Source organism: Rana temporaria, chromosome 4, assembly GCF_905171775.1.
Source record: "Rana temporaria chromosome 4, aRanTem1.1, whole genome shotgun sequence".
Lineage (NCBI taxonomy): Eukaryota > Metazoa > Chordata > Amphibia > Anura > Ranidae > Rana > Rana temporaria.
In genome coordinates, this window is record NC_053492.1 from 104,021,687 (window position 1) to 104,039,471 (window position 17,785).

General features: G+C 42.8%; 1 protein-coding gene across 1 annotated transcript in view; it reads left to right on the forward strand.

Moving 5' to 3' along the window:
* The first annotated feature begins 3,290 nt into the window (after positions 1–3,290).
* The window catches only part of PCCB (propionyl-CoA carboxylase subunit beta), a 50,732-nt gene continuing 36,237 nt past the window's right edge, over positions 3,291–17,785 (forward strand). Inside the window, exons 1-4 of the mRNA XM_040348709.1 lie at positions 3,291–3,518; positions 8,759–8,878; positions 17,364–17,432; positions 17,515–17,571. Coding sequence (XP_040204643.1) covers positions 3,348–3,518; positions 8,759–8,878; positions 17,364–17,432; positions 17,515–17,571 — 417 coding nt within the window. The 5' untranslated portion in view covers positions 3,291–3,347. The remainder of the gene's footprint in view (positions 3,519–8,758; positions 8,879–17,363; positions 17,433–17,514; positions 17,572–17,785) is intronic.

The window sequence follows — 17,785 nt, forward strand, 5'->3', positions numbered from 1 at the left end:
AAAAAATTGGGCTAACTTTACGGTTTTGTTATTTTTTAATTCATGAAACCGTTTTTTTTCACAAAAAAGGTGTTTGAAAAATGATTGTGCAAATACCGTGCGAGAAAAAAAGTTGCAATGACCACCATTTTATTCCCTAGGCTGTCTGCTAAAAAACAAATATATATATATATATATATATATATATATATATATATATATATGTCTGGGGGTTCTGATTAATTTTCTAGCAAAAAAATTGTGATTTTTACATGAAGGAGAGAAGTGCCAGAATTGGCCCGGTTAAGTGGTTAAAGTTGATTAACGATTTTCTTCAGATTTTTGTGTAGTGCCTTGCTCCCAATGACCGGGGCCCTATTCTAAATTTAGAGCGTGTCTGAGCCAATAGTGGGCTTAGACTTTGTTTAATTTCATTAAATTAGCCTCTGTTATGGCTATGGTTGTGTTTGATAGGATTTCCCACTGTTGCCTGTAGGTGGCGTTACCACCTCAGACCAATGTTGGAACACAAGCAAACCCTTTTCGGCAGCAGCCCAGTGGCAGTGGTTCCCTGCTTTGCATCCTGGGAAGGGGTACTTAAGGGGCAGACGCCGTTTTTCAGGGTCCTTCGTCTTGTGGCCCTCCTGGCATGAGGTATGTGTGTGTGATTCCAGCCCTGGGACCACATTGGTCCGAGGCTGCATCTCTATTGAGTAGGCCCAGCTATGCTAGCTGGGGCCTATGATTCAAAAGGGGATCCCAAGCTGTCCATCCAAGTGAGGGAAGCGCTTAACGAAGGAAACTGGGGGAGTACCTGCCCTGGAGGGGCAGGTACTTAGTGTTAAAATGTATAAACAATAAAAAGAAATTAAAGCACCCCTGTTACCCCTGCAAACAACCCATATAAAAAGTGCAGTGTAGGACGAGCAATGATATGTTGCGCCATGTGAGGTATCGTCATGGTTCATGGTTCACTCTAAAGCTATAGCTTCCTCCGAGGACTCCTTCCCACCTGGAAAAAAAAACGTGGGCCGGTGTCTGTTGTGAAGTGGTGGCGCTTTGGGTTGTTACCATACAAAACATTGTACACCTTTTGTAATTTTTTTATTTTATTTGTAACTCCATTCAGTGCTGGGTCACACGCATACCGTGCACTGCGATTCTTACAGCCCCTTCATGGAACGTGGAAAAAGTAATGCAAGCATTCATTTTAAAAACGTACTGCATAGTACTGTGGTGCCATGCAGTCACGTGTTTGAGCTGCATGCAGATGGCAAGGCCTGTTGCGCTGTGAGAAATGCGCACGGAACACACCTTTCCTGCACCACCTTTAGGCTGCAATCACCTGCGTGTTTCATAAATGCGCAACAAAACACAAAAAAATTCCTGCATTTTGCCATGGGTTTCAGAAACATGCTGCAATCGCAGGTCTCGCTTATGGTGCTGTTAATGGCGCCCCAAGTGCAGGTAGCAGATGTAAGTTTTGCAGCGCTCTAAAATGTACACTGAAAAACAGCCTGACGTTTCACAACCAAAAAAGTTCTGGAGTTACTTTGGGGCATTTGTCGCATGCTGGGCAGCCCATTCAAATGAATAGGCTTCCCCTAGGCGCAACGCATGTTAACCACTTAAGGACCGCCTAACGCCGATATACGCCGGCAGAATGGCACGGATGGGCACAAGCACGTACCTGTACGTCCTCTTTAAGTGCACAGCCGTGGGTCGCGGGCGCGCGCCTGCGACCCGGTCCGAAGCTCCGCGGCCGCGGGACCCGATCGCCGCCGGAGTCCCGTGATCGGTCACAAGAGCTGAAGAACAGGGAGAGGTGAGTGTAAACACAACTTCCCCGTTCTTCACAGTGGCAGTGTCACTGATCGTCTGTTCCTTATATAGGGAAAGACGATCAGTGACGTCACAAGTCCAGCCCCGCCCCCCTACAGTTAGAAACACACATGAGGTCACACTTAACCCCTAAAGCGCCCCCTAGTGGTTAACTCCTAAACTGCAACTGTCATTTTCACAATAATTAATGCATTTTTATAGCACTTTTTGCTGTGAAAATGACAATGGTCCCAAAACTGTGTCAAAATTGTCCGATGTGTCCGCCATAATGTTGCAGTCATGAAAAAAAATTGCTGATCGCCGCCATTAGTAGTAAAAAAAAAAAAATTATTAATAAAAATGCCATAAAACTATCCCCTATTTTGTAAACGCTATAAATTTTGCAAAAACCAATCATTAAACGCTTATTGCGATTTTTTTTACCAAAAATAGGTAGTGGAATACGTATCGGCCTAAACTGAGGAAAAAAAACGTTTTTCTATATCTTTTTTGTGGATATTTATTATAGCAAAAAGTTAAAAATATTGCATTTTTTTCCCACCTGATCAATCCTGCCCAGGAAGCCATCACTGCACACCACCAGTAATGAGCAGCCTAGTCACGGCGTGTGTGTGTGTGCACGCGCAGCTGTGGGCTTCGCTGCCTATGATTGGTAGTCTGCAGTGATGGCTTCCTTGTGGGATTGCTCAGGTGGGTTGGGACTAGAATCCAAACACACCTGAGCCCATCCCTAATTCTGGGTTTGCGGACTCTGGCTGTGAGTGGCCGAGCTGTGATGACATCACTCCCACGCATGCGTGCAGGAGTGGCCATTCATGGCAAAGGACTCTGCCGTTGCTTTAGAGTGCATGTGTCGGTGACGTCCCTGCAGCTGCATCAAAAGTAAATATCTCCTAAACGGTGCACATTTAGGCGATATTTACTGTACCTATACTCCTATTTTAAGACCCTTTCACACTGGGGCCGCCCGTATGTTTGCGCTAAGGCCACTTTCACACTGAGGCGTTTTACAGGCGCTTTTGTGCTAAAAATAGCGCCTTTAAACTGCCTCTTCTGCAGCTCCAGTGTGCACTTGGAGGACGGGAAAAAAAGAGAGTAAAGATTTAATTTTAAAAAATCTGGTCACCTTATGAAAACTGCCTCAGTGTGACAACAATAGACTGTGACACAAGGAACATTTTAAACAATTGTTTTCGCCTGGAGCCTGTATTAATATATCCAGATCCATAGTGATTGGGCCCTCCAACTTCCTTCTACATTCCACACGCTTCTGAAGGGTGACTTTACAGCACACCTCCAGCTTTCCCGGCCACCGATTGGCCCTCTGTTCAACAACACGTGTGAGTGGTTCTCTACCTGCGGCTGTTCTCAACACAGCGCTGTCATTCGTCCACTTTTTCCCTGCCGCTTCCCTATTGGTGAATCAGGACCTATGATTCTATTGGACTAAGAAGGTCCTTCGTCCGTTCTGGTTGACAGTCGTGTTCTGCTGATTTGCTGATTGGTCCGTGAGAGGAGGAGTTGTCATGGCTGCCATCCGCGGTGTGTCTCGGCTCCTGGCTGGGCTCCGTGTCCAGCGGACACCGGGCCGCCTCTATTCCATCACTAACCTGTCTGTACCGGAGAGGATAGAGAGGAAGAGGAACGAGGCGCTGCAGGGCGGCGGGAAGGCGAGGATTGAGGCCCAGCACAAGAGGGTGAGGAGGGACGGCAGAGGACATTACAGGGACAGGCACATACATATCCATGTATTATGGCATGGACTCACTGCCTGCGGGGGAACCTCACAACAGAACCTTCTTAAAGTGTACAAATACACACACTACTTACTTTAAGTGTGTGTATGTTTATATATAAAATATACAAACTTTGTTTCTGTTTCAAATAGAGCAGGAAAGGGTTAATACCCCTCCAATATATATTTTTTTTTTAATGAATGAATTAATTTATTTTTTACAAAAAAGATAAAAAAAAAAAAACATACATGGCTGTGGTAAAGGCAATAAGCACAGACCTAGAGAAAATAAATTAGACCACGTTTGTGCAATAAGATAATAATTATCAACGGGACAATCCCAAAAAAGAGTCACTCCATCTCCAATGAGTTTAGAAAACGCCCCTTCTGTTTATTTAAATTTGTTGCTTGTGTCCCCTTAAAGGGACCCCCCCACTTCCTGTCCTGGAGACACACCAGGAAGTGAGAGGTAATCCTCCCAATGTCAGCAGATTTCCCCTGTTAGTTGGCACTGGAACAAAGATTTCCCCTCCCTTCCTGCTCTGGTGGCAATCCAAAGGAACCATTCACACCCGTGTACTAAGGGCCAGTTCACACCACATGCAGTCAGCCCAGTGCATCAAAAACGCATGGATAGTAGGTTATATGGTTTTCAATGGCATGTTCACACCAGTGCAGTCAGTTCCAGGGCCTTCCAGAAAAAAAGAAAGTAGAACATTTTTCCTCCACTAGAACGCTGTAAAACACATAAAAAATGCACTGTAACACACATGTCCTTATTTAACCACTTCCATACAGGGCACTTACGCACCTTCCCGCCCAGGCCAATTTGCGCGGTCACGCTACACTGTACCCAAACAAAGTTGGCGTCCTTTTTTTGCCCACAAATAGAGCTTTCTTTTGGTGGTATTAGAACACCTCTGCGATTATTTTTTTTTTTTTGCGCAACAACTAAAAAAAGACTGAAAATTATGAAAAAAAATTACGTTTTTATTTTTTTCTGTTAATTTTTTTGTAAATAAGTAAGTTTTCTCTTTCATTTACGGGCACTGATATGGCGGCACTGATGGGCACCGATGAGATGGCACTGATGGACATCGATGAGGTAGTACTGACGGGCACAGATGAAGTGGCACTGATTGGCGGCGCTGGTATGCGGCACTGATGGGCACTCATGGGCGGCACTGATGGGCACTCATGGGCGGCACTGATGGGCACTCATGGGCGGCACTGATGGGCACTCATGGGCGGCACTGATGGGCACTCATAGGAGGCACAGATGGGCACTCATGGGCGGCACTTATGGGTGGCACAGATGGGCACTGGGCATGGATGGGCATTGTGGGGTGGCACTGATGGACACTGTGGGGTGGCACTGATGGACACTGTGGGGTGGCACTGATGGACACTGTGGGGTGGCACTGATTTACCCATGTGTGCCAATCAGTGCCCATTTGTGGGCACTGATTGGCATCTTTTTTTTTTTTTTTTTTTTTTTTTTACCCAGACTTTTTTTTTTTTTTTTTTTTTTTTTTGCCCAGACTTTTTTTTTTTTGTCCCTTTTTTTTTTTTTTTGCCCTTCCCTGGTCCAGGGTGGGCTTCCCTGGTGGTCCAGTGTGGCGATCCGAGGGGGGGGCTGCGCTGATAAACAATCAGCGCAAACCCCCCCTGTCAGGAGAGCCGCCGATCGGCTCTCCTCTACTCGCGTCTGTCAGACGCGAGTGAGGAAGAGCCATGGACGTCTCTTCCTGTTTACATCGTCATCAGCCGTGGTTGGACACGGCTGATCACGTGGTAAAGAGTCTCCGTGAGAGACTCTTTACCGAGATCGGTGTTGCGGGGTGTCAGACTGACACCCTGCAACAACGATCGCCGCGATGCGCGCCCCCGAATCCTGCAGGACTTCATATGACGTCCAGTCAGGATTCTACAACCACTTTGCCGCCGTCAATATGTCATTGGCGGGCGGCAAGTGGTTAAAGAACTGCAGTCTGCTCACATGATTTGGAATAAAAAACACCTTTGCCATTCTGAAGCTTCCCTCCAACCACTTATATTATTTTATATATACTGGGAGTCTGTACTTGCCAAATATGCTGCAGAAATCTCCCTCCACGGAGTCTGGTAGGTAAGTGGTTACCTACCGGGCACTTTTACCCCCAGACTCAGTGGAGGGACCCAGCACCCGATCACACAGCCGCTTGCCCTCCTTGGTGGCCCCTCATTATAAAGGCCACATAAGCATTCGGATTACAAAGTGGAGCTCTTCAATCTCCATACATGCGTGTCGGGGACAGCAGGCGGAAATGCAGGTGTAGCAACCCCCCGATCACCTTCCTTTTGGAAATGCTCCACCACAGTCACTGCAAGTTACTCCATTCCATGTGGATATAAAAGGATGGACCTTGTGGTGCACAAATGTTGTTTATTGCAAGTAAAAAGAGATAAACTTGCATGCGCCAAGATAAAAGCTTCCAGCTATCCCCACCAGCAAGATGGCCACCGAGTGCATTTTTGGTGCAAATTGCGTTTTTACCTGTTCATTGTAAGTAGGGCCGTAACAACTAATCGATTATGAAACTATTTTCATAATCGATTAATTGGCCAGTTGATTAGTTGGCCTACATATAGAATGCATTATTTGTTTACATATCAGGAAATGCAGTGCAGCACAAGTACAGCTCAGTACACCATCCATACATGTCACTAAGTGCCTGAGAATTTGTGAAAGTGTGAGGAGCAATGCCTCATGGGACATGTAGTCCTGGCCAGGAAGTGAGTGGTTCTAAAGGCAGAAGTTTTTTTATAGCGGACGCTCTATACTATACTTTGCAGCTTGCTATTGAGGCATTCTGAAGGCACGAGGAGCCAGAAGTGGAGGATCTGGGCTGCTCTGTGCAAAACCATTACACAGAGCAGGTAAGTATAACAAGTTTGTTTAAAAAAAAAAAAAACACTTTAAAGACTCTGTGCAGGGAAGATCAGCATCTGAACCAAGAGAATGTGGAGGTAATAGAAGGCATTACAATTACTGTAGTTGGTTATTTTATATTTACCACTGCATATGGATATTAAAGAAAAAATTGCCTATTTTTTTTTTTTTTACATATTGACTAAATTGTACACCACACTTTTTTTTTTTACGTTTATCCGATTAATCAAAACAATAATCGGCCAACTAATCGATTCTGAAAATAATCGTTAGTTGCAGCCCTAATTGTAAGCACCCCTGGCAGTTGTAAATGGTTTGTCTCAACCCACTAACTGCTACATCTGCACGGCAGCTTGTTATGCTGAAAAACAGACTTGCAGTCTGGATCATCAGGTGAAAATAGAGTGCCTAAAAAAAGAAAAAACATAGCCTTCACATCCAAGAACTGGTAAGCTGCAATATACTGTATATACTCGAGTATAAGCCGAGGACCTAATTTTACCACAAAAAATAAATAAAAATGGGAAAACATATTGACTCGAGTATAAGCCGAGGATGAGAATGCTGCAGCTACTGTAAGCGGAAATAAGGATCAACAATGTCCATTTTCAGCCTGAACTCACTGTGCCCATTGCAGAATCCAATCTGTGTACCCGAGTCTGTGACATAGACAGCGGCCATGCAGTTTAAAAAAAATCGCGCTCCTCCTTGTGCTGTCACGATTGCCCTCTAGTCTATCACGAATTAGAGGGCGATCGTGATAGGCAGAACACTGAACACAGTGTTTCCTGGGAAACCAAGTGTTCCGCCTATCACGGAACAGCACAAGGAGGAGCGTGATTTTTATTTATTTTTTTAAAACTGCACGGCCGCCGTCTATGTCACAGACTCGGGTACAAAGATCAGATTCTGCAACGGGCAAGGTACTGACTCGAGTATAAGCCGAGGGGGTAATTTTCAGCTTATACTCGAGTATATACGGTAATAAGTGTTTGGGTTTAATACCACTTTAAGTTTTGGATTGCGTAGGGAGTGGTTTGAACCCTTGTCATTATTTGTCATCTGTGCCCTTTTTGGGAGATTTCTCTTCGGTTGAGAAACGTCCCCTATCTGGACCATTTTGTAGTAGTGATTAATAATGAGCCTGAAATGCTACAAAATGTGTAAATTGGCAAGTGTCTGATTTCCCTAATTGCCTTTATGGGAAACCCCTGAACTCTGTCATTTACATACGTTTGGCCACATAGGGGTTTATTTACTAAGACTGGAGCACTCCGAATCTGGTGCAGCTGTGCATAGTAGCCAATTGGCTTCTAAATTCAGTTTGTTCAGTTAAGCTTTGGCAATAAAACCTGGAAGCTGATTGGTTTATGTGCAGAACTGCAACAGATTTTGCACTGTAAAGTTTTAGTAAATAACCCCCATGTGTTTAGTTATGATTTTCAGAGGACAGTCTGCCTAATGGAGAGCTTTGTAGGCCAGTGATGGCGGGCGTCGTAGGCCAGTGATGGCGGGCGTCGTAGGCCAGTGATGGCGGGCGTCGTAGGCCAGTGATGGCGGGCGTCGTAGGCCAGTGATGGCGGGCGTCGTAGGCCAGTGATGGCGGGCGTCGTAGGCCAGTGATGGCGGGCGTCGTAGGCCAGTGATGGCGGGCGTCGTAGGCCAGTGATGGCGGGCGTCGTAGGCCAGTGATGGCGGGCGTCGTAGGCCAGTGATGGCGAACTTTGGCACCCCAGATGTTTTGATATGTTTTGGAACTACATTTCCCATGATGCTCCTGCACTCTGCAGTGTCGATGAACATCATGGGAAATGTAGTTCCAAAACATCTGTGGTGCCAAGGTTCCCCATCACTGTTGTAGACCTTTCATTTCTAAAGTAAACTGAGTTATGGTACCTTTTTTAGATCTAGAACCATGGTGGAATATAGTGGGATTGCCTTCATCCCAATATTGAATATAGAAACAGTATATCATCCAAGGGACTATTTGTTGGCACCACAGACAAAGTGAACTCCAAAACGTGATTATATACAAATAAATCGTGTGTTTTTTTTTATTTTTTTCATTTTTTTTATTTTTACAAAAACAGAAATATTAGATGTATGCGAATAGGTTAAAAGCGGCTGATACAATGTAAAATAAACCTGGTGATGGAACATGACTTGGTTAATAAATACAAACTACAGAGACCTCATTTTAACCTATTCATGTATTTATTATATTTTGCTGTTTTTGTAATAGTTATGATGACTTGTGTCCTGTATTGCAGGGAAAGCTGACGGCCCGGGAGAGGATTAGTCTGTTGCTGGATCCTGGCAGTTTTGCCGAGTATGACATGTTTGTGGAACACCGATGTGCAGATTTCGGAATGCAAGAGGACAAAAACAAGGTGCGTTTTCTCCTTTCTCTGCTATATGATATCGATTCCTATTGGTCGAAGTAATACATTTGTGTTTTGGTGCACTCTAATGTGTGAGTTTGATTTGTATCATTATAGTCAGTGCCAATATAAGATGAGATCAGTGCCTTTTTACCTGCTCCATAAAAGTGAAAACGGGCCCCAGGATTTAAAAGTGGAGCATTTTCTCACTCCAGATTTACATTTTTTGTTCCTTTTTATTGGATTTAACCATTTGCAAAGTGTATACGGATTAGTGGTGGGTTTACAGAGATGGGAACGGTTAATTGGCTCTTATCCTGTGTATATCCATGACTTGTCTCTCAAGGGATTTTTGTTGTGATAACATTTATTCCTATTGCAAGGAATGTAAACCTTGTAATAGTAATAAGGGATGACAGGTTCTCTTTATAGAGAGATGTGGGTGTGCTTTTTGAAAGCAAAAGATCCCCAGAAAAAAAAAAAAATAGGGGGAAAAAAATTGTTTACTTCCACTCTAGACCAAAAGTGACGTAGTTCCTGTCCTCCTAGATCATAGACGATCTGGTCTCTGTTCACCTCTATGGCCATCCTCGCGAACCGCCGGATTGTTTACCGGGAGGGGTAACCCTTCCCGCTGCTTCGGAAAGTGATCCAGCAGCTAATTAGTCGTTCGGACTATTTTCATGACAAATTATCGCGGACTGAAAAAAAACAGAAAAAACCGGGGGTTATGGCTGATCGCTTACCACTTCAAATGCCCAAACCACTTCAAATCCGCAGTGTGTATATGCAGTTGTGCTCAAAAATTTGCATACCCTGGCCGAAATTGTGAAATTTGGGCATTTATATTGAAAATATGACTGATCATGACAAAAAAACTGTCTTTTATTCAAGGATAGTGATCACATGAAGCCATTTATTAAGTTTTTGGCTCCTTTTAAAATCATAATGATAACATGGCCCTCATCAAAAGTTTACATACCCTGGAATGTTTGGCCTTGGTACAGACACAGAAGGTGACACACACAGGTTAAAATGGCAATTAATTTCCCACATTTGTGGCTTTTTAAATCGCAGTTGTATAAATATTCGATTAATTTGTTAGCTCCCACATGGATGCACTAAGCAGGCTAGATGCTAAGCCATGGGGAGCAGAAAAGAACAATCAAAAGACCTGTGTAATAAGGTAATGAAACTTTACAAAGATGAAAAAGGTTATAAAAAAGATATCCAAAGCCTTGAATATGCCGGTCAGTACTGTTCAATTATTAAGATTTGGGGATCTCTTGATGCCAAGGTCAGGTAGACCAAGAAGTATTTCAGCCACAACTGCCACAGGAATTGTTCGGGATACAAAGAAAAACCCACAGGTAACCTCAGGAGAAATACAGGCTGCTCTGGAAAAAGATGGTGTTGCTGTTTTTTAACCACTTGCTTACTGGGCACATATACCCCCCTCCCGCCCAGGTGAAATTTCAGCTTCCGGCACTGCATCGCTTTAACTGACAATTGCGCAGTCATGCGATGTGGCTCCCAAACAAATTTCACATCCTTTTTTCCCCACAAATAGAGCTTTCTTTTGGTGGTATTTGATCACCTCTGCGGTTTTTATTTTTTGCGCTATAAACAAAAAAAAGCTTAAATTTTGAAGAAAAAAATCTATTTTTTACTTGTTGCTATAATAGCCAAATAAAAAATAAATACAAAATTCTCAGTCTAGGCTGATACGTATTCTTCTACATATTTTTGGTAAAAAAAAAAAAAATCGCAATAAGTGAATGGTTTGCGCAAAAGTTATAGCGCCTACAAAATAGGGGACAGAATTATTATTTTGTATTTTTTTACTAGTAATGGCGGCGATCTGCGATTTTTATCGGCACTGCGACATTATGGCGGACACACCAGACATTTTTGGCACCATTCACATTTATACTGCGATCAGTGCTATAAATATGCACTAATTACTGTATAAATGTGACTGGCATTGAAGGGCTTAACACTAGGGGGTGAGGAAGGGATTAAATGTGTTCCCTGCATAGTGTTTCTAACTGTGGGGGAAGGGGACTGACTGGGGGAGGTGACCGATCTGTGTCCCTATGTACAAGGGACACAGATCGGTCTCCTCTCTCCCTGACAGGACGTGGATCTGTGTGTTTACACACACAGATCCACGTCCTTGTCTGTGTAACCACCGATCGCGGGTGCCTGATGGACATCGCGGCCGCCAGGCCCGCGCATCGGCATCTCAGTGATGCGACGGGCACTCGCGCGCCCCCCAGTGGCTGGAGGCCGTATATAGATGGCCTCCCGGAAATTTAGATCCACCCTGCGGCCGTATAAAGTCGTACGGCCATCAGGAAGTGGTTAAGGAGCACAATACGTTTTATCTTTGAACAAAAAAGAGCTGCTTGATCAAGTTGCCAGAAAGAAAGCTGTACTACACATGTTCCACAAAAAATCCTGGTTACAATATGCCCAACACCACCTGGTCATGCATCATTGGCTTTTTTTGTGGCATTGACGCAGTAAAGGCTTCCTTCTGGTAGTTCAACCATGCAGCTCTTTTTTGTTCAAGTATCTTTGAATTGTGCTCCTTAAAAAACAACCACACCATCTTTTTGGAGAGCAGCCTGCATTTCTCCTGTGGTTACCTGTGGGGTTTTCTTTGTATCCTGAGCACTTTTTCCGTCAGTTGTGGCTGCAATCTTTCTTGGTCTACCTGACCTTGGCTTAGTATCAAAAGAGCCACAAATTTTCCACTTCCTAATAAGGGATTAAACAGTACTGACCGGCATATTCAAGGCTTTGGGTATCTTTTTATATCCTTTTCCATCTTTATAAAGTTCCATTACTTTGTTACGGAGGTCCTTTTTGACTGTTCTTTTCTACCTGCTCGTGTCTAGCCTGCTTAGGGCATCCCAAGTGAGAGTTAACAAACTCATTGACTATTTATACACAGACACTAATTGTGATTTAAAAAGCCACAAATGTGAGAAATTAACCTTTTTTTTTTTTTTTTTTTTATTTTAACCTGAGTGTCTGTGTGTGTCACCTTCTGTGTCTGTACCAATACCAAACATTCCAGGGTATGTAAACTTTTTATCAGGGCCATTTGGGTGATTTATGTTATTATGATTTAAAAAGGATCCAAAAAACTATGTGATAATAAATGGCTTCATGTGATCACTATCCTTAAATAAAAGACAACAGTTTTTTTGACATGATCAGTCATATTTTCAATATAAATGCCAAAATGTCACAATTTCAGCCAGGGTATGCAAACTTTTGAGCACAAGTGTATGTATATATGTATGTGTTGTGGTTAAGCTAATGTAGTATTGTTTCTGACCACTAGATGGGGGAGCTCACAATAGAATCTGCACACTAATAGTAAAGCCGTGTTAGTGGATTGCCTACTGCCTCAATCCTCTGTTTTATCTATTCATGTCTTTGCAAGAGATGCAGCACTTTAGCAGACCTTATTGGGTTGGAAACTATACTATATTAATCTGAGAGAGAGATCCTATATTATCACGTTCTTATTTATGAGGATTATAAGTTAGCCATTGCTAAGTATAAATGCTTTCTCTCATTTTGCAATGTCACACCTGTTTTATTATAAAACTCATGGCACACAACTTTTATAGCACTTGTGTGAACTCTACGATACTTGGCATTACATAAATCCTAGTCGATTACACAAACAAACCCTTTTTTTTCCACTTTATGTTCAGGGGCCACTTTACCAGGTAAGACGAGCCCACAGATTCTCTTTAAATAGCAATGTATTGACTTCAATAATCAATTAAATTCAACCAAAAATCATGTAATGCTATTCAGTTACGTTGCAACCGTGGCACATGCAAGAAAGTTTCTCAGTTTAGCTTGGGTAAAGTATAGGCTGTCATTACCAACAGAAAATGCTAGCTTTCTGGCTGTCTCCAGCTTCAATACTTTTTAAATCTCTGACCTGCAGCAAGCTAAATCGGTATGTTTAATTTGCTTACTTTTTTTTAAAATCTGTGATTTGGGAAGCATTGAAACCGTCGGCATAAGAGCCAAGTTACCAGCATATTCATAGGAAAGTGAGTTACTTTTTTTTTTCTAAAGGTAGTTTTATTAATTTTTTTGAAAAAGAAACCAATGGGAAAAACATGTACATATATAGAAGCTATATAGATACCACATATGCTGCAATTTATTGGTACACTCATAAAATTCACCCAGGGATCCTCAGTAGTGCACATAGAGTAAATAAGACCAGAAATCAAACATTAACCCATTGGTGACTTGACCTTCTTACTCAGAAATACATAAATGATCAGCTTGCACAAGTGAGGGGACCTCCCAAAAAGAGCAGAGTACATACAAAGATTAAACAAGGCCCATTAAATAGACAACTTATTAGAGTGCCTCAATGAGCCCCAAGGCTCATATAAAAATAATGCCACTCAGACTTCAATATCACCGGACACAGTATTCACACAACTTGACCACAATTTATCAAATTTCTTAGGCAACCCCTTGTGAGGCAAGTCGATTTGTACAATGGCAGGGCTTTATTGACCAACTCGATCCAGGCCCCCAAAAGAGGAGGGTCTGGGTTCTCCAACTGCAAAAAGATAGATTTTTTTTTTTTTTTTTTTAGTGTGTTAAAAAAAAAAAAAAAGTCGAAGTAGAGATTGTTGGGATGTTCTGAGCTCCTCTTCTAGATTACCCATACAAATTGGGCAGGTGTACAGATGTTAGGAAGAGCCAGCTTCTCCTCAATAAATGTACACTTTTCTTTCCAAAAATGGGCAATCCCAGATCAGCATGACATCTCTGACAGTCAGGAGAATAGTCTATGGGGCGTGTAGTAGATCCTATGTAAATTTTAGTTGGATTAATTTATCTCCTGCAGCAATAACCTCATTAAATTAGGACTCCACCTACTCCTCTTCCCAGACCTCCTCCTACAGATTCTGTACATCCGACCTCCATTGCAATTTAATTTTTATCCATCCATGGAGAAGAATCGGACAAAAGGAGAGAATAGTATCTAGAGATTAGTTTCGTATGATCTCCATTTATTAGCCCTTTCTCCAAGCTTGAGGGATATAGATGAGCTGCCCTTAAGCCAATCTGTGCTGCCCCCGCATGTCTAAGTTGCATTTAAGAGAACAAATATTTGGATGGGACCCCCAATTCAGCCTGAAAAACAGAGTTTTTTAAACTCTCTTTTGGAGAGTAACTGATGAGCATATTTTAAGGTCGAACTTTGTCCAGCGTTGGACTGCAGATAGTTTATACAGTTTTTCCAAAACTCGGGTTATACCACAAAGAGGCATTAGGGGATTTACTTAGAGATGTTCCATGCAGCCTGGTAGGTTGGTATATTTTGTATTTTTGTATTAGAATTTAAGGATTGCTGCAGTTGGGTATGGGCCATTTCTGTATAATTAATGATCTAAAGTCAATGACTTAAGTTCTGTGTGTGCTGCTAGAACCGGATTCCAGAGAGCTATTTACACAGTGGGTGCAGTGGAAGGGTCTTCTGATATCTTTGGGGTGCAGCTTCCTCTCTCCATCTTTGGATGTGATCTTCATTTTAGCATTTTTTTTTCCCCCCACAACTGTTAGCATCCTGAAAATTAAGCCACATACTGCTGATATCCTTAAAACCGCTTCATAAAAAAATAGTTGGCACTGATCTATCTGTTAGGACAAGGATTTGCATGTTCCCTGATTAAAAAGAGGGCTGGGATTAAAGAGAGGGAAATTAAGGACAAGCAAACAATTTACTATTTGTATCCTGACATCTTTTGTTTTACTCTTAGGCTCACAATGCAGTGCTTCTAAAACATACTATGCGTTAAAATTGAAGTGGATAGTGCATTTTAAATGCATTGCATTTTGGTGAGAATAGATGGTTATTAAAGATGCTGTCAGGTACCAGTTCCTTAACTTTCGGTTATTCATTGGTTGTCCAGGATGCTGGCGGGGGGTTGTTGGAAGACGGAACCCACCGGCGTCCTTACAAACTAGGGATAATGCCTCCCCCCTCAGTGGCCAGCATGCTCCAGCTCCTCTTGTGTAGGAGCAATGCTACCACCGGAGCGAGGAGGCGGAGAAACAGGACAGCCGGGAGCATCAGATGAGGGGGGCATCCGAACGGGAGTAGCTGGAAGGCTAATAAAGATGGCAGAACTCCCGTGCTCTCCCCCCCCCCCCCGCCCCTTAATGTAGTGGTGCATGTTTTTACCTATACACTGACTTTTTTTTATTTTTAGGAAGCCAGCATGTGCCACCTGCTTAACATTTAGCTATTCACCAGTGTCTACCCCCTTATCAACCAGATTAGTGACCCCAAAAACGCACCTAAACATCACCCTGGGATGAATTTTTGGTGTGTTTCCCATTGACTTCAAAGGAAGGTTCATCTTTGGTGCACTTTTTAAAAGTGCGTCCTAGATGCAGCATGCAAACGCAGAGCAGCAATGTAAAAAAAAGTCTCATTGGATTTAAAAGGAAATCATTTTCATACGCCTTTGTCCTGCTGTAAATGTGCATTCTAGTGTGGCAAAAGCACCCAGAGGGAAAGGGGTCTTAGATTATCCAACTATGTAATCATTCTTCCAACTTTTCTGTTGATTATGCACATAAACTTCATATGTGTCCAGTATTTATATATTCGTTTAGTCATCTACAATTGCATGGCACATCTGTCTGGGCAAGAGTTTTTTTCTGTTTCGATATGTTTCTTGGAAAACTTTTAATACACCAAATCAAACAAACTGTGATATCAGACATAACAAGAGGCCCACAACACAGGTGGAATGTATCTAAATACAAGTGACAAATTACAAAAAGTGAATATATCAAGGTAGGGACGCCAAGACATCAAAATTTACCAAGGATCAAAAGTAGAAGAATATCATCTCAGCGTAGCACAGTCTCACTCTGTCAGAGCATATAAAAGCTGTACGTTGGAGACTCAAAATTCATAGTATCTCAACTTTTCCTCAACCTACTGGCCAGCTGACGTAGGTCGTGGGTACACAAGATGCCCTAGATCAGTGATGGCGAACCTTGGCACCCCAGATGTTTTGGAACTACATTTCCCATAATGCTCATGCACTCTTGAGTGTAGCTGAGCATCAAGGGAAATGTAGTTCCAAAACATCTGGGGTGCCAAGGTTCGCCATCACTGCCCTAGATAATGGCACTATCAGGATAGTTATATAGAACCAAAGAAGAGAAAGGAGGAAAAGGGAACAGAAGGTTTGTCTGAAGGCCCACTCCTCATGCTCGTGTACTTCAGTCAGCTGGACGTTGGAGGTATTTAATCCAAGGGTCCCAAATCTCGAAGACTGATCTTTCAGAATGCTGACCAGCTTTTTATTAAGCATGATCCACATCAGCTTCTGTTTCATAACAGCTAGGTCTACTACTGGTTCCTTCCAGGCAGTCCTTGATTTTTGCCACAAGAAAGATAAAATCTTTTCGAGTCTGAACGTGTTTGGAAACTAGCGATAGGCCCATTAAGAAGAGCCACTCTGGGGTTTATCACTATATTTACCATTTGGCACTGAAATTAATCAGGGCATGGACTCTTATCCAAAACCAATAAACTTTAGTACAGGTCCACCAAGTATAGAACATCATACCAGGATGACCACACCACCGAAAACACGAGGAGGACGTCCCCTGATACTTGAAAGTCTTTTTTATAGAATTTTCTTGACTCATTGGGTTTTTCCTCTTTAATCGTTCAGCTTTGAACTGGCATGCCGAATGGGCTACACACACATACTGTATAGGGCCAGTTTAGACACAAGCTAATTAACCTATCAGCCTGTCTTTGGGAATGTTGGAGGAAACTGGTGTACCCTGAGGGAACCCTCACAAAAAAAAAAGCAAACTCTGGCAAAAATTCAAACCAATGACTCCAGTGCCACAAGGAACAAGTGCTAAAAACTAAGCCACTGTCAAAATCATTTAAAAAAATAAATAAATACAAATAACACTCCATAATTTAGCCAGGCCTCGACAAAATCTGGGCGCCCGATCACAATTGTGACCTGGCGCCTGGGGAAGCTTAGGGCTGCAGAAGGCCGCAAAGCCGCGGCCTCAATTACCGGCCGTAACGATCGCGCCCGCCGGTAATTGAGGCCGCGGCTTTGCTGCCTTCACAGAAGGAAGCTGAGGCCTGCAGAAGGCTCAAAGCCGTGGCCTCAATTACCGGCCAGCGTGGGCCGGCCGGTAATTGAGGCCGCGGCTGTGCGTTTTTTGGTACCTAACCTTTTTAGCTGGCTCCTAGATTCTAAGCCTATTTGTCAAACCTTGATTTAGCTATTATTTTTTTTTATTTAATTTGTCAAAAAATGAAACTGCATACAGTACATTGATGTTTCCATTGACATTTTGGGTGGATCCACTGACATTTCATCCTCTACCTTAATGGCTGGAGCTTTATATTGCTTTCTCTATTAATTTGTGATCCTTCTTGTAGTATCCCGGAGACAGTGTTGTCACAGGACAAGGCCGCATTAATGGAAGGCTGGTGTATGTTTTCAGCCAGGTAAATTCTATAGCATGTGGTGTGAGTTGTGTATCCTAAACATGGAACCTGTTATGCGAGTAGAATCTGTTCTATTTTTCAGGACTTTACTGTGTTTGGAGGCAGTTTGTCTGGAGCTCATGCACAAAAAGTCTGCAAGGTAAGTAAATTGTGCACAGTGTTAGGTCTTGTCTCTCGGACTTGGTCTGACATATAATGCTCCAACTTTGCTGCTTTTCTCTGCCCCCAGCTGGCCCAATATACAATCTGGTAAGGTATAGCTGTAATATAATGGAGCCAAAACAGTCTGAAATTCTTTTTGCAGCTCTATAATTGACCCAGTCATGAAGTGGTACACACAGCTGTAAATTAGA